Source organism: Fusarium venenatum (assembly GCF_020744135.1).
Source record: "Fusarium venenatum strain MPI-CAGE-CH-0201 chromosome Unknown EDB82scaffold_1, whole genome shotgun sequence".
NCBI classification, from domain to species: domain Eukaryota; kingdom Fungi; phylum Ascomycota; class Sordariomycetes; order Hypocreales; family Nectriaceae; genus Fusarium; species Fusarium venenatum.
The window spans coordinates 1,150,958-1,171,417 of NW_027072129.1; the positions used below are offsets into that span (position 1 = coordinate 1,150,958).

Here is a 20,460-nt window from a genome sequence, read left to right on the forward strand (position 1 = left end):
CAAGGCACGCATTATTCACATGGAATTGCATTACATGAGCAGCATCCCACTAGTTTTCAGCCACTTTGTCCCTGAGAGACGTGGCTGTAAGTGGCGCAAGCAAAGTGGGATATCAAGGCGGGATAGCCGAGTGGGATAAACGCACTAACATCTGTCTCGCTAACCAGAATTATTCCCTTTGAAACTTTATTTCCATTTTCATAGACCTAGTTCGCTCTTTCCATTGCCAATGACAGAATTTCCCGAACTCTCTGTCGACCCCTTTCCTGGTTGGTTCCATGATTTGCAGGTAATAGGTCCAATGGTGCCACATATCTAAGAGGTCCAGCAGGCCTGGATATAGAGCTGAAGATTGACAACATGCCGGCGAGTTTGCCTACATCTTGTGATCTGCAGATATACGACTTGTTATCTTCTTGACGGGAGAAGTCAATAATATTAGCGGCAAGTCCCACAGCAGCAGCAGTGGCCACTATAGATAAGGAGTAAGTATATATATAACGTCTCTTTGACTTGATCCGGTACTCACTTGATGTCCCACTCATTTGTTCATTTCTTTTTTGGTCTGGGTGCTGGAACCCCTCTCCTAGAACGGCAAAGTTAGATGTATCACTTCTTGGTTCTGGGTTAAAATTTGAACTCTGGTTGCCCATGTTGGTTGAGTATATGCACATAGTGGTGAGATTGTGTCGTGCTGGAAACGCAACAGTGCCAGTGTTTGACCAATTTGCAGCTGCGGCAACGACGAGGGTGCCAGCCGCCTTGGCCCTGGTCACGGCTTCATCCAGCTCCTTTGAATAGTCACGAAATCCAGCGGAGATGCTGATAATGTCAACGCAGTTGCTGATGGCCCAATCAATAGCCTGACAGGTATTAGTAGGTAGGCAAGAAAGACGGTGAGTAGTCGTACAAACCTTGGCCATTCGAATTGGTCCCTCTTCATTATTCGCATGGTCCTTCTCAAATACCCTGGCAATGAAGAGCTGTGCCTCTTCATACATGTCTTAAATGATCTTGGTGCAGCAAGTCCCGTGCCATGAATCGTTGTATATCTCATGAGTGAAGTCCTTGTACTCAATACTATTTTCGGCCATATAACGGCCCTTCACTGTGTCATTGATACCTAAGTCAATGATTGCGATCTTGACCTTTTCGTACTGATCTTTCTTATCTCTCTTCATCACCCCGAACAGCTTTTCAAGGTCATCTAGCCAGTCGTTGGCTGTACGTTCGTGTCCACTGTTAAGAACAGCCAGTTTTTTCTGTGGAAGTAACCCGTCGATCTTCTGCCCTGGGATATCATGGCAGACGTTGGCACACACAGACCCTTTGACAAAAGTGGCTCTTTCAAACGACTCAACTACCCTCAGTCCGGTGAGTGTCTCCCAATCTGTTTCAGAACTATATGGCTTGCCATTTGCGTCGTAATCGAGAACCCAGATCCGGGACTGAAGTAGGTCCAGTCGCTCCACATGAGGCGACCTGGACTTAACTATTGTTTGGTTAGCAGACTGTCTCTCCGGAGCTAGCCAAGATTACAACCATACAGTCGAAGCAGATGCGACGAAAATCATTGTTCTGGAATATTATTGCACGAAGTTCATGTTTCGAATCGCTCATGTTTCGAATCGCTCATGTCTCGTGACACTATAGTGAGATTTACTTTAGCCGGGTTTCCGTCAACGTCGGAAACTGGGAAGTCCCTTTTTACGTCAGCGTAGTTCCACAACCTTTCAGCGTCTTGCCGGCATACTGGTAATATATGGCTTTTTCATCGTATAAAGGGCTGTGCATGAACTTTTCAAATAAAGACATCTGAGCGACCTTCAAATAGTGGGCGAAACATTCTGCTTCTACAATCAATGTTATCAAGAGCTCATCCAAGTGTGTTTGCAGACTCACCTGTGCGCTCATCGAAACTGAAATATACGTTACAGGCTTCTCTTTCTCCAGCCCTCCTGTCACCCACAACCAGAAACACATTCGCTAATGTCACAAAGAGCCTGCCGAGCGGGTTCTCTTCATGAGATATACGCGTCTGGTTTGTTACTGCGTTGACCTAAGTCAGAAAGAGAATACGAATTCAATTCGAAATCTGAATTACCAAGTATCGTCCTTTCAACTGCAGCATTTGCAGAATTGCCAGTTGTCAGGTGGCAATATCTGTCAGGAAACGGACATCTCCGGGATGGGACATTCGAAGATTCGCTTATAGAGAAGTTGGAAACCACTGTGTAGTGTTTTAACATAACTTTTGAAGGGGTGCCAAGAGAACGCTTAATCCCTGCCGATTCGCACATAACAGTGCTTACTTTGGTTGAAGGGAAGCCCCAGTCACTTCATTGCGGGTTAGTTTGTATTAAGTATAGACCAGTGAGCGGTGGTGTATCTCCAGAGGGCTGATCGGATCGAACCACACGCATACTCACGTTTGGAAACCTTCGAATCTCCCTAACTCGGGCTCCGTGTCTGGTTTGCTAGCATAGTATTCCTGGTGGGTTAAATAGGCTTCCCCGATGTCATTTGCCAGGCGTTGAACAGGACTTCTGTCTAAGTACTGTTAGCTGCTAAACGAAGTTTCCAGGTAGAAGGTCGTTTATACAGCAAAGTGGAACATCCAATAGCCTCAAGACGACTGGCTTATTTGACCTCAATAAAAGGATGCTCCATCGTCGAAGGCCGTCAAGCCCGATCTCTTCTCTGAGTAAATTTTTCCCAGGTAATACTACATAAACAGTCACTTCATGATAGCGTGTGTACATCTGGCTAAACTATATACCTCTGTAGTCGAGATAGGACTTGTGTGGTGCGTCGTCGCAACAACAACGAAATTTGACATTCGTCCTTATTTTCTTCGATGTTCCATAGATACGAGCATTGGGGCAGATGACTCTACTATCAATAGTCGCGTTAGACTGTTGATCGTTGTCGATTATAAGTTCCTCAACCGTGAGGCCTTTGAGGAAGATGGTAGGGCGTCTGATTAATGGGAATAGCTGACTTGCAGCACCCAGCACATTATGTGCCGGTGCATCGAAGTCCCTCGTCATATCCTCAGCTTGGCTGATTGCACATTTACTCTCCCTGCTTACAAGTTCAGTGCTCCTCTAAGAGTATACGGTGGGTGGTGCTTACACGGACGACTGCAATTTGTCCATGATTGATATTGCTCTAGATTGATGTGGTTCTTCTGCCAACCCTGGTGAGAATGGTCCGATATTTGAGTGCTTGTGTCAGATGACAATTTATTAGACAGATCAATTTCTACTTCGCCCTTTTTCAACGGAAATTACTTTCTGGTGTAAAGAGTGTCATTTAGCCTCAAGGGCCAAGCGCCAAGGTCGGCTGTGCTGACCACCGTGAGACAGAATGGGTCGTGTGATTCACTTTAAGCCAACAGTTGATCAGTATTGGTAATATCCCTCCAATGAAAACAATTGAAGTTAAAATTGTTTATATTCAAGAGCTGGAAGTGGTTATGACGGAAGGCAAATCTACCGAGGGAGTGGCGTTTATTCTTCCAACATGCGTCGCACCGCATTACAGCAGGTTCCAGCCAGCATCGGAAATCACCTACGTCGGACTGGACATCAAGCTCCTGGTTTTGAACGATGGCAAGGTCAACTTTCATGGTTGCCAGCAAGAGTCAGGGCATAGTTTATACTATGATGGGCTACAGGTAATAGAATCTCCGCAAAGGTTAGATGGCAACAGAGAACCGACCCCCGAAGAATTCTATTGTTGGGACCATCATTCCGAACAACCAACGTTGAGGGAAGACTTCGTGTTTATCATTCAGATGAAAAACGGTCATGAAATACAGTCTAGGGCTATGTTGTGTGCGCCGGATGATACAGGTCTGGCTGCGATGATGGTTAGCATTCGACCATGTGACATGTTCCGAAATGCTGTCGTTCCTCAGTCATTCTCGGGAAAGATCCTCTTCCTCCTTGATCAGTCAGGTTCCATGAATGACAGGGTAGGCAACTACCATGGACCAAGGAAGATCGATGTTTTACGGGAAGCAATGCTATTGGTGATCTCAGGTCTCCCCACGACATGCTCTTTCAACATAGTCTCTTGGGGCTCAGAAACATGGAGAATGTGGGAACAGTCCAGGGAACACTCACCTGATAATATCAAGGAAGCCAAAGAATATATGTCTAGAGTCGAGGCGAACCTGGAAGGAACAGACCTACTTCGGGCATTCAAATCTACCGTTCTACGTTGACCAGTTGATACCAATTCAACACAGATTATAGTCCTTACAGATGGGGAATTGGATCCACATAAACCGATGGAGTTTGTTTGAAAGACACTCCAAGAACTACAGAACAAGATCCGGTTCTTTGCCCTAGGTATTGGTGGCAACGTTCCTCATAGTCTCGTTGAGAGCATTGCAGAACTGGGAGGTGGGTTTGGCGACATCGTTGATACTACCCAGAACCCAAGATGGCATAGCCGGTTGAATCGACTATTTAGGTCATCATTGGCGCCGGACAGCTGGGATTGTGATATCCATATCAGTCATCACTTTGAGCGGCGCAGTCTGATGGACTTCAGACTCAATAGCAATACCTCGTATTCACAACGAGTGTCTTACTTCCAGGTTCCCCATACTACCGCTGCCCTTCACCCATTCAAATTCACCTCAATCTTCTTCCTAATGGACATTAAGGACAGTGGCGTTTTTCCAAGCGAGATCACCATCACCGCCGTGACACATGGAGAGAAGAATAACACATACAGACTTCCAGTAAAACAGACAACAGGCCGAGATGGGACAATGCATCGACTGGCAGCGAAGGCCACACTGACGGATCTGGAAGACCTCGTCAAACGGGATGATTCCAACTCACTCCTCATTGACGAGAATGCTCAAACAATCGGGACTAAATGCTCGATAACCAGCAAGTGGACGAGCTTCGTAGTTGTTCCTCAGGATGAGCCTGCCACTACTAAAGAGGGTAGTATGGTAGAGCACTACAAAGCAATGTATGAGGGTGTTGATTTCAGCGAACTTCTCACGATGGCGCATCCGGAGAGTGATGACGATATAGAGTTCGGCTACAATACAGATTCTTCATTATCCTCTTCTGTAGCACCAGAGAAGCGGTCGTGAGATCACGAATATCCTGCAGGGACTACACAATTTCTCCCTCCGCATTCCAGTTACCCTTCTGTTGGAAAGGCCAGTTACTCTTCAGTCCCTCCGCGTATCATGCCATTTCCACATTCCAAGTACCCTTCGGTGTTTAGACAAACACTCCCTTCACATGGCATCATCTCTCGGCATGTCAATTACCCTTCAAAGACATCTACGAATGGAGACTTACTGGGCACTCGATACCCAGGAACTGGAATTCATTCAACGAATACACAATCCCTTCCGTTTGGCGCGTGTCACCACGGTAGTGCCGGATTACCGCGGGTCAATTATAAGGTAGGGTCAGAACGCACTAAACGACAAGTGAGGAACGAAAAGCCTCATATTAAAAGAAAGTTCGGTAATTACCTATCCAAATCCAAAACCGAAAAAGCAAGTGCCACGTCATTGTCTCCAAGAATCATTGACCCTCTCAACTGGAAATTCGCTGTTAAACACCAGAATGGGCAAGTCTTATTCGAGCTGCCCGAGCCGGCAAAGGGGTTATTACATCTTCACTTTTGTCCCAACACGGCACTGAAGGTTGTTGAAAAGCTGAAGGGACTTATGCAAATAGAAACAGGTTCGAAGGCCGTACTTGTCGAGACAGTCGTGACAATCATGTGCTATGAGACACATATAGCTCTCGAGGAAGATATCTGGGATCTCATGATGGGAAGGGCACGAGATGCCGTCACAAAATTCATGGGGGAGGATGTTTTGGAATATTTGGAGGGACTTCTCAACGCAGCGATGATGCATAAACATTACAAAGCCGTGACCGGAGGAAATGGTAATGGAGATGGAGTTCAGGGCAGTGCATGCCCCGTCTGTCATATTCAATGGCAAAGTTCACGGACGTTCTTTTGTCCTTTTGACCATGAGCCTGGCACGCCTCATGTCTTTCAGGAATGGGCAGAGTTTTGGGAGCACCAGAAAGAGAAGGGACATATGGTCTGTCCCAGGGAACCTACTAGGGTTTAAGAAGGAAGTTTTAGGGTTGAGTGGGGTGTAAATCCGCATTAAGAAATAAAATTACTCTGGCTCTTGCGCTTTTGACAGTTGCTTTTCAGGTATCTTGGAAGTGAAGGTACGGAAAGATGTGAATAGTACACTAAGAGAATTGGGGATAAAACTGATCAAGGCTGCGTAAGCCAAAAACATGACTTGTCAACAAGTAGCAGGAGATCCTATACCGGACATCAAATAACATGTTCGTTCAACACAATAGCCTCATCCAGGTCAATATCATCAAAAATCTGAAACTCGTCCAATCCTTCACCTTGTAGTGCACTCTCAACATCTACATCGTCCTTTCCATTTGCGAACATCCCTCCCTTGGTATATGCAGCGACAGACCAGTCCTTCATCAGAAACCCATTGCGCACTTTAGCAAGTCGAATAGCCCAGATGAAATCCCTTGTGTAATTTCCAGAATAGCTTTGCGAGGTGGCACGATTGATGTTAGTAGTAGCTGTCAGACTAGCAAGAGCTGGAACCTCCCTGTCAAAGCATTAGTTCCTATTCTTCAGGCAGGTGGTAAGGAAGAACTTACAGTTCTGGCCCGACATTGATAGCTGCGCCGCTTTCCTCCCTCGTTTGTCTTGTTCCTGTGCGAGCAACCTTGATGCCTGTAATCATGAATATGGACCAGTATGGTTTACCCTTCACAAATGCTCTCAGCTTATCCTGGTTCAGGCAGTCCTCGATATAACCCTCAGCAACCAACCAATAGCGTCATGAGGTCTGGGGATGACATGTCAACTCGTACAGCGTCTGATGTGACTGTCGTTGGGAATGAAGAACATTAGTCGCTGTGATGCCAAATGGCCTACAAGACAGAATTCAGATCATTTATACTGACTGAACACAACACTTGTGCCTTTTTTATTTTGCCGCTTTCCCCTCAGATGTGGACAGGCTTTTGTAAGAACAATGGACGGGTTGTGGCAGGCGAGTTACTTTCTATCAGGTTATGCTCGCTTTTAGTTGTGCTATTGCTATTAAGAAAGGCCATACTCCTTCTATGTGTATGCTTGGTTGAGATAGCAGGAGTTCCACTTCAAACTCTAACCCCCAACCCAGCCCACACAGATCACCTGACAGTTGTTGTACCAAAGCTACCCTGTACGACTCGGTCAGCAATTCATTTTAACTAAATGAACTTTGGATTGAGAATAAATAGATCTACTTGACTAATTAATACGTTGTTTAGAATCGCGAAAGGCAGTAGTCCAGAGAAGGGGAAATGGTCGTGACAGACATCACTTTGAGATAGAACACGAGCATATCATCACGGGATAAGTTCCACCCCAATCGATTCAAAAGATGGTAGAGAAAATCTCCCACTCGTTTCCAGCCACTTCAACCTTGGGGGTAGTGGCTGTGTGTGGCACAGGCAGAACGGGATATTAAAACGGGATAGCCGAGTGGGAGAACATACCCTTGTCATGCCTCGCTCACTAGAATCATCTCCTTTTGAAACCTTGTTTCTATTTTTAACACTCTCTATTGGTTAGACAGGTCATTCTCCAACCGCGGACCCCGACCAAACCATCCCACTCTCCCCACCGGCCATCCCACTCACGATTACCAAGTCAAGCCTCGAAAAGATATTGATTGATATGCAGCAAATGTACGTAACTTGTCTCATTCTTTGTTTCTTTTCTCCATCAATACACCGAGATCCCACTCGGTCTTTTCCCATAAGCACCTTTTTGCTTTGTTTCCATGTACGAGATATCCACAAACTATGGAACTATCCCACAATGAAGTCAGCATGTCAACAACAGACACCAATAATAGGTTCGGCCCTCTATGTGGGATGGGATCTCCGAGACACAACCTTTACTAACCAATCATTCGCGTTACCAACAGATCTTCTGCAGAACCGACCCCTTCACGCCATGTGTGTCACTGCGGAAAGAGCTTTATCAGAAAGGAACATCTGAGGAGACATCAAGCCACTCATGGAGAGCGCAATTTCATATGTCCCATGTGTCAGCGTTCCTTTACGCGCAAGTACGTCTTTGCCATCTCCGTCCAATCGTCTTACACCCCCTGACCTTTGTTTTCTCTACCTAGTGACTTGCTAAGACGTCACCTTTCACGGCATGACATGCCCACAGCGCCAGATCCTCGACGAGGAAGAGCCTGCGACGCGTGCCACGCCAACAAAACAAAGTGTGACGGTGGTACAAAGTGTACTCTTTGTATCAAGAGAGGTATAAGCTGTACATATAAGCATGCTTCTAAAAGTGGAAGCAGTAGGAGTAGCAGAAGCCCTGTCGAAGATGCTAACCGAGCATCGTCTCGTCCGGTACAGGATGTTCAAGAGATCAACGCGCCTACTTCCATCACACCCCCTCTAGCGCTTGGGACATCTCCGGCCAATGAAATTAAAACGGCTTTTAAGCGAATCGCCAATGACATTCGAACAGGCAAGATATCTCTCGGCGAACCTACACCTGTTCCCGCAGTAGATCATCCATGGATCGAGGCGAACTCAAGAGAATATTTTGGCCGCCTCCATGAAGCTTGGCCTATATTACACGCCCCTTCTTATACCATTGGTATGGAAGATTCCTTTATTGTCGCGACATCTGTGGCTATGATAAGTTGCTGGCTGAAAAATCCGGATGAGTATGGAGAGGTGGTAATGGAGTTGCACGAGACTCTTATGAATGCAGCTTCTGAATACATCGTAAGTTCAGACCGCGTACTTATAAAAGTGAATTACTAATGAGTACAAGTCAAATACGATATGTCGACAAGAACTTGATAAACCTTGGCCGATAGAAACATATCAAGCGACCGCCCTCCAAATCGTCTTTGCCTTTTACCATGGAGTCAGTACAACCTTTCATGATTTTGTTTCATGTACTAACTGTACAATTAGGACCAGAGATTAATTGCAAAAGCATCTTTACTACGAGGCACGCTTATCATGTCAATGAGAGAAATCGACTTCTTCAACAGCGACGGCTCAGCAGAACAACAACGCATCCATTACCCAGGAACGTTTGTCCCGTGGCTAATGACAGTCCGTGAGAAATGGAAACGGTATTTCTCCTTCGACCTCGAAAACTACATAAAAGAAGCTCACAAATCCAGAATTATCGTCTCGCTGTACAAAATCGACACCTGCTACGCCTTGGCCCATTTCCAAGCTCCAACCCTCTTCAGAGAAGAACTCGACCTCACCATGCCCGCCACATTCTCCCTCTGGAACGCTTTTGGTCTAGACATTTTCTTCAAGCGTCTCCCGTTCGAACCAACCGACCGATCAAACTTTAAAATCACAGAAATCTGCGCCAACCCAAACACCCCCGCCAAATCTCTTCTACTCCTGGAAGATGTCCACCTCGCTATGTGCGGTTTATCACCCGCGATATGGAACCACGCTCAAATAGTGCGTAGAAGCGCCGAGGCAGGACGGTCGACACATAACTCGACAGCATCGCTGGCGTGGCAGCTGGAAGCGTGGAAAGCTGATGTTGAGAGACTACAGCACCAGTGTTTTCAAACCTTTCACGATCCAGGAATGGGAGAGTTTCCATTCAAGGCGTATATCGCGGACTTTGACGATAATATACCAAGGGCAAAAGCCGCTGCCTTGGTGCACGTCAAGTGTTTGACTTCAGATTGCATGATGATTTATCATCTGCAAAGTCTTCAGCTGTATTCCGACACGCGGACGATCAACACCGTTGCTAAAGCTCACACATCGCCTGTTCTCACCGACCGCGAACCCACCGTACGACCACGCCTGCAAAAACTTCACAACCAATTAAGTCTCTGGACAAAGTCACCAGAAAGTCGAAAGGCCTTGCTCCACGCTCTTGCGGTACTCATAGACTGTGAGACAGCTCTGGAATCCAACTCACCCCAAACACAGTCCATCGATCCAGCAGCTTACCTCGCTATTTCCATGAGTGCCCTTGTAGTATGGGCGTGGCTTTTGTTCAGCGAAGCAGCTTGTATGTGTGTTCCCAGTCTGAACCACATCAACATTGGCGTCGATCCACCAAATCTACAAAACATCAGCACCGCAAGGTTAGAAACGTGGATACAGGCTGATGGGACAGCAGCCGTGAATAATATTCCGTTGTGTAGGTGTGTGGCTGATGGGTGGACGGCGAGGTTTAATGCGCTTTTACCTCTGGGTAGAAGACGGTGGGGATTATGTGATGAGGTTGCACCGATTTTGAGCCCTCTTGGTGCTGGTCACTGAGGGTCATGATGTTAATACCCTGTTTGTTCTCATGTATATATGTTGTTTGATTGGATTGGATTTAGGGACTGTATATTGATATTAGTCAAGAATGCTCACAGGTTGAGCGAGTATATACATAGAGAATATTTACACATTTTGAATGAAAATAGACCTTTGATGGACCTGGCAGCTCAGATAAGATGAGAGACGTACTTGTAGAAAGCTCAGCAGAGGTGGTTGGTTCACTACAGGTGGTAGTGATCGGAGCTTCAGTAGCTGGAATACCAAAGATAAAAGTGCCCGATTCAGTCCCCGAGGCCTTTATAGTAGAGGTATAAGCATCCTCGCCGGACGGTATCACAGTTGTTGTTGACATGTAGTTAATTTGTACCCACTTGACGCTAACATCACAGTCCGTACAAGCCGACACTTTAATTAGCATATCAGAATCGTTAATGCGATCCCTTCCGTCACAGATTGAAAGCCCAAGGTAATTTTCGGTCCCTGGCGTAGCTGGAATATTGACTACCAGTGGAGGACTGGATCGTCTGTATCCCGTGACGCGCGCAGTTGCAGGGTGGTATTCTTCGCCCAAATAAAACTAGAGCCGGCGCTGCCCTGTATCAAACAAACTCTAGACCAATCTATTGTACAATATCTAAACCAATCTCCTCGTAAAATAGCCAATCCTTCTCTATCACTCATTCTTCTCCTCGTTGTTCACCAAACTACGCAGCGCTGGCTCAATGTGCTTGTACATGGTGTAATGAGTATCCTCCTCAAACTCGGTCAACTCACTATTCGGTATACGCTCCGCCATGTACCGGATCATAGCAATATTCGCATTCGTATCTTTCACTCCATGCCAGATTTGAACTCTGTCATAGTCAACATCCTCGAGTTTAAACCCCCAGTCTTTAGAAGACAGCAGTTTGGTCTCGTGGACTGTCCCACGGGCGCCTTGACGGAATGGCTCGTCAAGGAGCATGTTGACAAGATCCTCGACTCTTTCAGTGTGAGACTTTGTGATTTCAATTCCGGGTTTCTCCTTTGCATCTTGGGTATCGAGCCATTTTCCGATTCGGTTTATCGCAGGCCCTGTCAGAACAAGCCATCGAACAGAGCCAATGAGCATACTCAAGGCACCCGCCAGTAAATTTGGAAATTTCATTGCGCAAAACCTCAGTATGCGACGAGACTTGTCGACGTGCTGAACACCTGCTTCCCAAGGCGGTGCACTAGCAAACAGTCCAACACTTATAAGTGCACGTTTAGGCAAGACGTAGGCACAAGCCAAAGCAAAGGGACCACCTCCAGAGAGTCCAAATACAGAGAATTCGGTGATTTTCTTTGTTTTTGCGAGTTCCGCTACGTCTTTGGGCCAGTCGGTGATGCGATAGTCAGGCTTGGGTGATGATAGCCCAAAACCAGGCCTGTCGAGGGCAATGAGACGAACACCGCATCGTTGAGCTATGTCGTCAATGGGCTGTGCTTCAAGCCTTGATGACGGAAATCCATGAAAGTAAAAGACTGGTTTTCCATTTGGTCTTCCATATTCTGCAAAGCCTAGCTTTCGACCATCTGATAAGTGAAGGGTTTGGTGTGTGCGAGAAGATGTTGCATAGAAGCGAAGTGATGATTGCGGAATACGATTTTGCAAAACTGTGCGAGGCGATGTTCTAAACATTGTGTGAAACGCAAAATAAAATGATATGGAACAACATTTACGACCAGTTTTTGTTGGTTTGCTGTCTGTTTAAGTACTCTACTTCATGAATTTAAGGGTCCATGCTGACGGGTTCAATACGTGATACGGAATACGGAATACGAGGCCAATCAGAAGCCTTGCCCAAAACGCTATTCTAGCTCCTCATCAGCACAACGGGATGTTCTCTATCAGATCACCAACGGAATAAGCTATCTACATGAGCTGGGCAATTGTAAGTCATAGTCGATCTTACGTTTCTTCCTTACCCTGGGTTGAAACTCGAAGCCAAACTCGCCTCTTGAGCGATCGAATGTGCTATGCAAATGAAGGGCCAACACAGATCCTTGAAGCCACCGGCGCCATGTCCGACAATTACGAATGGTCAGTATCCTTGGGACCTTCATGGCCCTGTTGGGCGGCGACATTAAAGTTGACATCGCGCTGGAATTGTTGTTCGAGATTGGCCTAGTCGTATCCATGGCTCTGTTGGGCGGTGCTGTCCTGGTGAGCGGCAGACTCAGATGAACACACCAACCATCACGCGCCAGTTTCGTTCTGGAACGAGGCCTGGTTCGATTCGTGGCAGTATAGAGCCTTGAAACCAATGCCATAATTTCGCTTTTGAACTTGTCGGATAATGCTTGTTCCTTTCCGGCTGCTTCTACAGCGATGTAATGAGACGTGCAGACTATATTGTCTATCACGAAATATTCGATCGCGACAAGATGGACCTCTACGAACGCTCATGCACACCTCGGCACCATGGTGCCGGGAGAACGGGTCGGACGACGCGCTTCAGGGCGGTCGCAATCGCCGCCGAAGCCACGGCGGGTTCGGTCAGGGCCACTTTGTCGAGTCCCCCTCCTCCTGGCCCCGGTACTGGGGAGATTCTTAGAAGCGTGATAGGGTTGCCAACGGCGTGAATCACAACAACATAAATCATGAAAGTGGATCACAATGCCCGCAAGAGCTTACACAGCATTACATTCTTTAACAGTGAGTCAATGTTCTGTGTATGGGATATTTGAGAAGGAATAACAAGTCAGCAGACTCATTTACCGTCGTCATTGACTTTGCATAATCTGTTTTGAACAGAAACCGCCAGCATCTCGATAATGTTTCTAAGCAAATTCACACGGTCCAGCTATGATTAGTTAATACAGTCCACACATCCGTTCCAAGTGCTGCAATCTAGCTACTCATAATACCGTCCTCTCCATTCTAACACCCAAACCAACTGAACAAGATAACTCACTTAAAATAAGGCGACCAAAAAACACTATCCTCATCCCACGTCTTCTTGACAACCCTTAACCTCTCATACATCTCCTTACTAAACATCTCATTTACATCCGTCTCAAACTTCCAATTATTCGCAAAACTTCTTGGTCCAGCACCTTCATCAGCCTCCCTCAGCCCAGCAACAATCCCTTCCAGCACACTCATAAACGCTTGATTGGATTTTTCTCTTTCCGCAATTACAATTGCTAGCGCAACGAGTGGTCTGTCGCGACTGTCGATAAAGTTATCTCCAGCTGCGGAAACACTCTTGTCGATGTTGTAGGAGGATATGATGAGTGGACTTTGCTGAGCGTCGGGGTACTCTTCTGTTGCTGCCGTCCACTTCTCGAAAGTGTTCTTTATAGCTTCTGGGTTGGTCTTGTAAAGACGGCATGACGCGATTGCTTTGTGTCCGCCGTGATAGTCGTAAGCCTTGTTTTTGGCGTTGATGTTGGCAAATGGTACCAAATTCGTCATGTTCACGACTGCTCTTCCAACAATGTCGTCTTCAAAAAGCAACCCTGCTTCTTTCTCTGCTCTCTCAGCTGGACCAAAGAACGTATACCCCAAGACAATAATCGGAGCCCCAGCTGCTGGAGTGCCTGGAGGACTGCGCGTGAAGACAAGCGTGACATGACCTTCAGGTTGAGGCTTGCGCAGGTCCAGAAATGTCTTGACAGCAACGTCAATCGCCGGTGCAGGAAACACAAGTGTCCTCGTCCAGATCTTGTCATCCTCCATATTGAGATTTGGGATAGGAAAGACTGAGACGGTCACTTCTGTGACAACACCCAGCCCATGTCCTGCACCACAAAGAGCATTAAAGAGTGCCAACTCTTCACCTTCCGACTGAGAACCGACTTCCACGATATCACCTTTAGCTGTGACGACTCGAAAGGAAGCAATGTTATCAATCATCCATCCGTGCAGACCATTGAGTACACCACTTCCACCACCAAGAACACACCCGACAAACCCTACAGCATCAGAGCTTGGAACAGGAGTATAATAACCCTCTTCTGCCAATGCCTTCACCACCTCGCCCGTTCCAACACCACCGCCGACTCGAACACTTCCTTTCTCTTTATTCAGATCGATGGTCTTAAAGTGCTTCAAGTCCAAGTACAGCGCCGAGGAGTCCACACTGACAAACGTCCCATGGCCGCCTCCTGCAGCGAGTACAGTGAGTTTATTATCCTTGGCAATACGAATAGCTGCTTGAATATCGCTCTCTGTGTTAGGAGTGATTACCAGAGCAGGTTTGTCGATTCGTGTATCCGACCACCGCGATGGTTTCGGGGTGCTATCGTCGGAGATGGAGAAGTCGCATTTAAGCGCCTCAAGTCCCGAGATTGAAGATGACATATTCATAAACTATAAAGAAACAAACTTATTGAGAACGAGAATAGCAGAGTCCAGCTCTTTTATATTTACAGTCAAAGAAATCTAGCGCTTACCAATCTGACATGAGACCGTCACCTTTCGCGATATCGGCCTTCGGCCTCGCATCCTTCCGACGTCTTAGTCTTCCAAACCCCCATCTCAAGCATCGATTCTAACCCACGAATCTGCAAGACCCTGACAGTGAACACACCAGAGACTGCTTACCTTGAGCATGTCCACAACCCCACCCTTGTCATCCCGGACCTTATTCGGAACATCATTCTGCACGACACACTCCTCACAATACACTGGGAATGTATTGTCCGGAACAGCATAGCAAGTTATGCACCAGCTTGGTCCAAGATGAAGAGTAGTCTCCTTGCACGTCTCGCATGAGTCGAGATAGGTATCTCTGCTGCGATCTAGAGCGTCGTTCTCTTTCTCAGTGGCTACTGCTTTGAGGCAGGGCAGACACATTACTCTCACGCTTTGGAAGGACTTAAAGCAGCGTGGACACGTCTTTGTGGGTGGTTGGAAGGCGGGAGCGAGTTGACCTCGGAGGTAGACTTGGCGGATGAAATGTCCGTCTTTGTCAGCGTTGGTCTGAGGGGGAGTTGATTGAGACATCTTACCGTTGTTTGATGGTGAATTGTTGTGTTTGGGTTTTGTGGGCGTTTCTGGAATGTGTTAGCGTTGATGCAGTGCAATGGGAACTGTTGCTGATGAGTTGTGATTGAGGTCTCAGAAACGAGAATTGTGCCTTTTTATGCAACCCATCCTCAGTGTGAAGTCCATGTTATGTTCGTCGCAGTATGAAAGGGAAACAATCCGTATCAGGCAGCCCTTTGTGCTTGTCAAAGGACTCGAACTACTTCGACAGAACAACACTTAGGAATCAGCGATCACCACGCCATTTTCGCGTACAAATGCATAAGAGGTATATTCTGTTCGTATGTCCGCTTCTCAAAGAGAGTAAGTAATGTGTTCTTCGTATGTATTATCCCCAACTTCGTAAATCGTCTCTCGTGTTCTCATCGCCAAATCTCCATACATCGCTCCTGTTCTAGATCTCCTATAGTGCTGGTCCCTCCCATTGTTCGCGACGCATTCGCACAAGCCAAGATTGCTTATGAGGAAACGAAACCTGCCTCTCGCGCGAAAAGCCCGTACGTTCAAGTCCTTGCAAGAACCTAGTAATTGTTAGCGACGAACACCAATGCTGAAAGACTAGACTTACCTTGCATTGTCCACTCTCGGTTCAAGACACACACTCGTTGTTCGGTAATCCGATGTAAAGCACCAATGAACTAACCCCGTCAACCAGATTGGAACACGCCCTCTTGCCCACTCTTCTCCGATAAACACATGAAGACCTCTATCCCAATCCGCCGCTTCGCCACCGATGTGCTGACCAAGGATATCCTCTTTTACCCAGTAAACCTCAAAGTATCCAAATGGTACTCCATCCCATAGTCCGATAACAGGAAAAGAGTTTGGCTGGTTGAGAATATTGGTGAGGAATTTGTCATCGTATTCGCCCCAGAAGGCGCTCACGCGAGGTTTCTTCATCCACATCTGTATCAAAGACGTATCGCTCATCGTAGTCAGATGAGATTGTTCTGGTGGTTTTGGTCCAACTGGGCCTAGGTAAGGCACTGGATTGGGCGAGATGGAAGCGACTCGAAACGAGAGATACTGATCGACACTGGGAACAAATCTAGTGTAAAACACTTCGCCCATCCTTGGAGGCTTCGGTCTCATTGGATGACGGATATTATTCGTAAAGACGTATTGAAGAGGAGGAGGCGGGTAGTAAGTCGGGAGATGTGAGCTAGAATAGAAAGGACCGATGGGAAAGCTCGGTGGTGATGACATGGAAGTCGGCATAGGACCGCCAGGAAGATCATGATCAATTCGATTGATAGATGAATGCGGCGAATGGCGTTGAAATGCCTTGTGGAAAGGCGACGCTGGTTCCAATGGTAGAGGTGATGTTGGGCGACTGCCAATTGGTGATCCAGGAACCGAATCATACGTCGAACCCGATTTATTCGGCCGAAGAGAGAACAAGAACAATCGCCCAGGGAGTTGCCAAAACATGCGCTTCGATACGAACATATTAGACCAATCGTCGCCGTTGTCATCCAGACTCGTCCCAACAGCGCTTTGTCCAGAGGTTATGAGCCCCATGCGCTCAAGCTTGGGAATCAAATTGCGCCCTCGCAACACGCCATCCCTCTTGATATTGATCTTCCATTCACCCCGCGGCTTGGCGACCTGTGGTGTCTTCTCTGATTCTTGCGCGGATATCTGAGGCGCGGGTTCGGGTTGGTGGAAGTACCAGTAGAGCGTAATCCATAGCATCATGGCTATCTGCCGTGTGGGGCTCGCGGCGGGTTTGAACTCGGAGCTGGAAGGGTTCGCGATGGACGAGATGAAGAGGTTGTCGCCTTGCAGTGTCGGTTTATCGAACGAATGGAACTGTCGCTTCGGGCTATCGAGCGCGACACCATTCTCCTCCGCTTCCCCATCTTGTCTCTCAGTATTACTATCGTCGGTATCGCATTCGGATTCTGTATTCAGGACCACGGTCCATCCAACGGGGAAGGCATTGTGATGCGTGTTGAGCTCGTGGCTCTTGAAACCAAGGCCAGCAAAGACGGGTGTAACGGTAAAGGTCTGACCGTCGGGCAATCGAATAATTTGGGGTGCCATATCCGTCGTACTACAATCCGTAATCGCTTCGGGCTTGTGCTGCGCGGGGGATCGGCTCTGGGTTATAAGTAGCTAGTGCGGGCCGGGATGGGAAGCTTCAAGAGAGGGGATGCCGAGTGATTTAGTTAGTCGCTGGAATGGGTCGAGAGACGTTCCAGAAGACTTCCTGTTCCGGAAACATGCTGACCTTTGGAGGGACGATCGTGACAAACGCCGAAGCAATGGTTGGATACTGTGGTGGAGAGATATTGTGTCAAGTGGATGATTAACTAAATGTAGCACTGTGCTCCGCCCAAGATGATATGTCAAACACAGTACGTATCAATTAATTGGTATTAACATGTCACTTTTTCTATACGTCATGATAAGTCCACCCGTCGTCCATCATATCATATCACGTCCAAAGCAACTTCTTCCTCTTCCAACCCCAAATCAACCAACAAGTTCACAACACCACTCGTCAAAGACTTTTACAGTTATCACCCAATCAATCCATCGAGACGCCTTCTTATCGCACTCTTATCATGTGTTTCCCAACACCCATTTGAGATCTGACTGAAGCTATCATCAATCTCAATTCGTAATTAAACACCGCATATATATCTCTAACAATTAAATTCAGTATCTGTTACTATCGCTATGCGTCTTAGATCGAAACAAAATTACAAAGAAAATATTTCCTGGCATGTCACCACCAACCCACCAACAAGCACTCTCGCTGTCGCATACTCCGAGCCTCCAATGAAAAGCCCAATGCTAAGCCATATTCGCCATGATCTGATGTTCAAGTTTAGTGTACAAACTTTGCCTGTCTTCTTTGCCATCGTTTACTGCTTCCTCTTGTTCTCGGCGGATGATCGGGGACCTTCATCGTCGTCCTCACCCTTGGTCACTTTGGTACCATCGCGACCCTGTTTCTCTTCCTCAAGGACCTTCTTGACTTCCTCGCCACCCAAATCCTTCTTCTCATCCCAATCAACATCGTACTCGCTTGCAATGATCTTGATCTCCTTTCGCAAATCGTTGGCCTCGTGGATAAGCTGATCCCACCTGCTCTGGTCGAAACCTCGCTCTTGGTACAGTGCCGCCTGTCGCTTGGATACTGTCACCTTCATGGCGGCCTTGTAGCTAAGATCGCGGCTGATGTACAGGAACCAAAGGTAAGCACCCATGACAGTTGACAGGCCAGCCAGGTAAGTGACAGGCTCTACCAAGTCCCACCCCGCCTGAGTGTGGAATGTAACGTAGTAAACAACTCCCCACCATCCGGCCAGAGCCGCGAAACCTCCTTGTGCTAGACGGTGCGCTCCCTTGTGAGCCAGCGCGTCGCATTCGTTCTTGACCTTCGACATGGATTCAATGTTGCGTGACATGCGTCGCAGAGTCATGCGCATGTAGTATGTACGGTCTCTGAAACTTGGTACGGCAACTCGGAGTTCCTTGTCGAAGCCTTCAACGTTGATTGCAAATTCGCGACCACGAGCAGCATCTCTGATAAAGTCTCCGATCTCGGTGCTGCCACTCCATCGCACCCAGTTGGCTTCTTTATTGGCAGGGCCTTCGTGACCGAGCCCAGAGTATGATGCGACATTGCCATTATCGTTCTTTTTCTTGTTTTCCTTCTTCCCGCCTTGTTCCTCTTGGTCGGCTTCGGCTCGGAAAACAATGTCGGGAAGCTTTTCGCGGCCCTTGTATTGAACGGGAGGTATTTCGGCTTGGATCAATCGCTCGAGATAGGAAAGTGGCTGGTGGGGGTGAATAAGAAGAGCCAGCGGTTCGACTGTTTCGCCTGCATCATCAACGTCACCCCGCACTGGCCTATTGACGTGTTCTTGTTCGGGATGGAAGGGCATTGGTAGAATGAGCTTCAGTAGGCGGGTTGGAGTCGTTAGAAGACGTCCTGTATAACCATTAGTCGAGTTCTGTCAAGATTGCGAAATCAGCTTACCCTTTTTCATGTCCTTATTCTCAGGGGCATCCCTTGGCGCATCTGGTTCTGCCCCAGAGTCTGCTCTGTGCCATGGTCTATCATTCTCCAACGTTTGAGCACTGGAACCAGAAGTGACCTTTTTCGTATCTCTCTTGCGAGCCTTTTCGCTCAGGTCGTCCCGTCTAGCTGCAGCCTCTTGTTCACTTTCCGTGGCAGCTCCTTGTCTAAAACATCTCGATGTTGTAAAAGCGCGTTGAAATGGTGTTGAAGCAGTGTTGCAATGGTACACAGCTGGTAATTGATGTTTCGCAAATGATGATTGTAGTCGCGATGCTCGTAAACCTGGCGACAGTCCCAAGGTTGCGCGCCTTAAAGCGTGATTCATTCTGGTCTATTGCTGTATCTTGTCGTAATATTAAGAGGAATAGGTAGAGTTGAAAGAGCGTCTGGTGAGGTAGCACTGGACTGAGGTCAAGATGGGAGTAAGCTTTTAGGCCAAGGCGGGAGGGAAGGATGCACAGGGGGAGGAAATGATACGAGTGACATACGATCGACTTGACGTGGAAATAAGATAGGAGAATGTATTAGCAGGCCAAGACCTTTGCCTTGGTTGGAATATTCTTGGATCACCGTCACCACTATCTCATCCATCAATTGGCGCCCACAAGCTTGGAATTTGTGACGTCAACAGTTCCATGGTTTGTCCCTGGAACATTCATGCTCACGTCATCTGATTGGTTTAATCGGGGGTATTTAGCGTCCCATCACCACAGCCACATTTGAGCAGGCCTGTTTCGTCTGGGGTTTCAATGCACGATCTGATTATCCTGGAGCTTTATTTCCGCTTTCAACAAGGTCTCATATGCGCGCCACGTGCACTTTCCTTATCCTACCACTGTGTGTAGGACCATCCTGTTATCGAACTTGGCGAGCAATGGAGCGTATAATCAAGGTTTGAGACATTGAGGCTGCTTGTGTTCAATTCTCACCAGAGATCTGTGTTGGTCGAGATATCATAGAGAGGAAAGACAGAGAACTTGAGACCTAAACATAGGATGGATCTAAAGAGCAGGAGAGTGAGT

General features: G+C 47.3%; 8 protein-coding genes across 8 annotated transcripts; 2 read left to right on the forward strand and 6 right to left on the reverse strand.

The window, feature by feature from the left end:
* Positions 1-106: 106 nt before the first annotated feature.
* EDB82DRAFT_570286 (peptidase S8/S53 domain-containing protein) lies at positions 107-3,232 on the reverse strand. Its single transcript, XM_065609902.1, has 11 exons — positions 3,136-3,232; positions 2,780-3,084; positions 2,430-2,550; positions 2,313-2,337; positions 1,903-2,059; positions 1,664-1,752; positions 1,548-1,578; positions 1,082-1,492; positions 915-1,003; positions 530-863; positions 107-472 (listed from the first exon to the last, which is right to left on the reverse strand). The coding sequence occupies exons 1-11, from the start codon at positions 3,156-3,158 to the stop codon at positions 207-209; spliced, it is 1,851 nt and encodes a 616-aa protein (XP_065465305.1). The 5' UTR covers positions 3,159-3,232; the 3' UTR covers positions 107-206.
* A 69-nt stretch (positions 3,233-3,301) lies between these two features.
* On the forward strand, positions 3,302-4,543 carry EDB82DRAFT_6160 (uncharacterized protein). The gene has a single exon (XM_065610016.1). It carries the CDS (start codon positions 3,428-3,430, stop codon positions 4,229-4,231), a length of 804 nt encoding a protein of 267 aa, XP_065465306.1. The 5' UTR covers positions 3,302-3,427; the 3' UTR covers positions 4,232-4,543.
* Positions 4,544-6,174: 1,631 nt separating this feature from the next.
* Positions 6,175-6,882, reverse strand: EDB82DRAFT_6130 (uncharacterized protein). The gene is made up of 2 exons (XM_065610014.1): positions 6,702-6,882; positions 6,175-6,649 (listed from the first exon to the last, which is right to left on the reverse strand). The coding sequence occupies exons 1-2, from the start codon at positions 6,785-6,787 to the stop codon at positions 6,349-6,351; spliced, it is 387 nt and encodes a 128-aa protein (XP_065465307.1). The 5' UTR covers positions 6,788-6,882; the 3' UTR covers positions 6,175-6,348.
* An 880-nt stretch (positions 6,883-7,762) lies between these two features.
* On the forward strand, positions 7,763-10,618 carry EDB82DRAFT_482650 (uncharacterized protein). Its single transcript, XM_065608197.1, has 6 exons — positions 7,763-7,951; positions 8,024-8,167; positions 8,231-8,849; positions 8,899-8,994; positions 9,045-9,208; positions 9,260-10,618. The coding sequence occupies exons 1-6, from the start codon at positions 7,899-7,901 to the stop codon at positions 10,377-10,379; spliced, it is 2,196 nt and encodes a 731-aa protein (XP_065465308.1). The 5' UTR covers positions 7,763-7,898; the 3' UTR covers positions 10,380-10,618.
* On the reverse strand, positions 10,423-10,931 carry EDB82DRAFT_6214 (uncharacterized protein). Its single transcript, XM_065610017.1, has one exon. The coding sequence runs from the start codon at positions 10,801-10,803 to the stop codon at positions 10,465-10,467; it is 339 nt and encodes a 112-aa protein (XP_065465309.1). The 5' UTR covers positions 10,804-10,931; the 3' UTR covers positions 10,423-10,464.
* Positions 10,931-12,126, reverse strand: EDB82DRAFT_6244 (Alpha/Beta hydrolase protein). Its single transcript, XM_025732138.2, has one exon. It carries the CDS (start codon positions 12,046-12,048, stop codon positions 11,059-11,061), a length of 990 nt encoding a protein of 329 aa, XP_025591094.2. The 5' UTR covers positions 12,049-12,126; the 3' UTR covers positions 10,931-11,058.
* Positions 12,127-13,320: 1,194 nt separating this feature from the next.
* On the reverse strand, positions 13,321-17,448 carry EDB82DRAFT_421887 (uncharacterized protein; the record flags this gene model as incomplete). Its single annotated transcript, XM_025732135.2, has 4 exons — positions 13,321-14,724; positions 14,911-15,410; positions 15,838-15,923; positions 15,971-17,448. 4 exons carry the CDS (start codon positions 17,446-17,448, stop codon positions 13,321-13,323), a joined length of 3,468 nt encoding a protein of 1,155 aa, XP_025591091.2.
* A 623-nt stretch (positions 17,449-18,071) lies between these two features.
* On the reverse strand, positions 18,072-20,041 carry EDB82DRAFT_482658 (uncharacterized protein). Its single transcript, XM_025732134.2, has 2 exons — positions 19,397-20,041; positions 18,072-19,348 (listed from the first exon to the last, which is right to left on the reverse strand). The coding sequence occupies exons 1-2, from the start codon at positions 19,761-19,763 to the stop codon at positions 18,276-18,278; spliced, it is 1,440 nt and encodes a 479-aa protein (XP_025591090.2). The 5' UTR covers positions 19,764-20,041; the 3' UTR covers positions 18,072-18,275.
* Positions 20,042-20,460: the final 419 nt, after the last annotated feature.

Bases quoted from the DNA above. Each gene is read 5' to 3' on its own strand.
- EDB82DRAFT_6160 (XM_065610016.1), top strand. From the start codon at position 3,428: ATGAAAACAATTGAAGTTAAAATTGTTTATATTCAAGAGCTGGAAGTG.
- EDB82DRAFT_482658 (XM_025732134.2), bottom strand. From the start codon at position 19,763: ATGAATCACGCTTTAAGGCGCGCAACCTTGGGACTGTCGCCAGGTTTA. The intron at 19,349-19,396 runs GTAAGCTGATTT...ATGGTTATACAG, and splicing joins GAATAAGGACATGAAAAAGG to GACGTCTTCTAACGACTCCA.
- EDB82DRAFT_6214 (XM_065610017.1), bottom strand. From the start codon at position 10,803: ATGCTAATTAAAGTGTCGGCTTGTACGGACTGTGATGTTAGCGTCAAG.
- EDB82DRAFT_570286 (XM_065609902.1), bottom strand. From the start codon at position 3,158: ATGGACAAATTGCAGTCGTCCGT. The intron at 3,085-3,135 runs GTAAGCACCACC...ACTTGTAAGCAG, and splicing joins GACAAATTGCAGTCGTCCGT to GGAGAGTAAATGTGCAATCA. The intron at 864-914 runs GTTTGTACGACT...AATACCTGTCAG, and splicing joins GACCAATTCGAATGGCCAAG to GCTATTGATTGGGCCATCAG.
- EDB82DRAFT_6130 (XM_065610014.1), bottom strand. From the start codon at position 6,787: ATGATTACAGGCATCAAGGTTGCTCGCACAGGAACAAGACAAACGAGG. The intron at 6,650-6,701 runs GTAAGTTCTTCC...ATGCTTTGACAG, and splicing joins ATCAATGTCGGGCCAGAACT to GGAGGTTCCAGCTCTTGCTA.
- EDB82DRAFT_6244 (XM_025732138.2), bottom strand. From the start codon at position 12,048: ATGTTTAGAACATCGCCTCGCACAGTTTTGCAAAATCGTATTCCGCAA.
- EDB82DRAFT_482650 (XM_065608197.1), top strand. From the start codon at position 7,899: ATGGAACTATCCCACAATGAAGTCAGCATGTCAACAACAGACACCAAT. The intron at 8,168-8,230 runs GTACGTCTTTGC...TTCTCTACCTAG, and splicing joins CAGCGTTCCTTTACGCGCAA to TGACTTGCTAAGACGTCACC. The intron at 8,995-9,044 runs GTCAGTACAACC...CTGTACAATTAG, and splicing joins TCTTTGCCTTTTACCATGGA to GACCAGAGATTAATTGCAAA.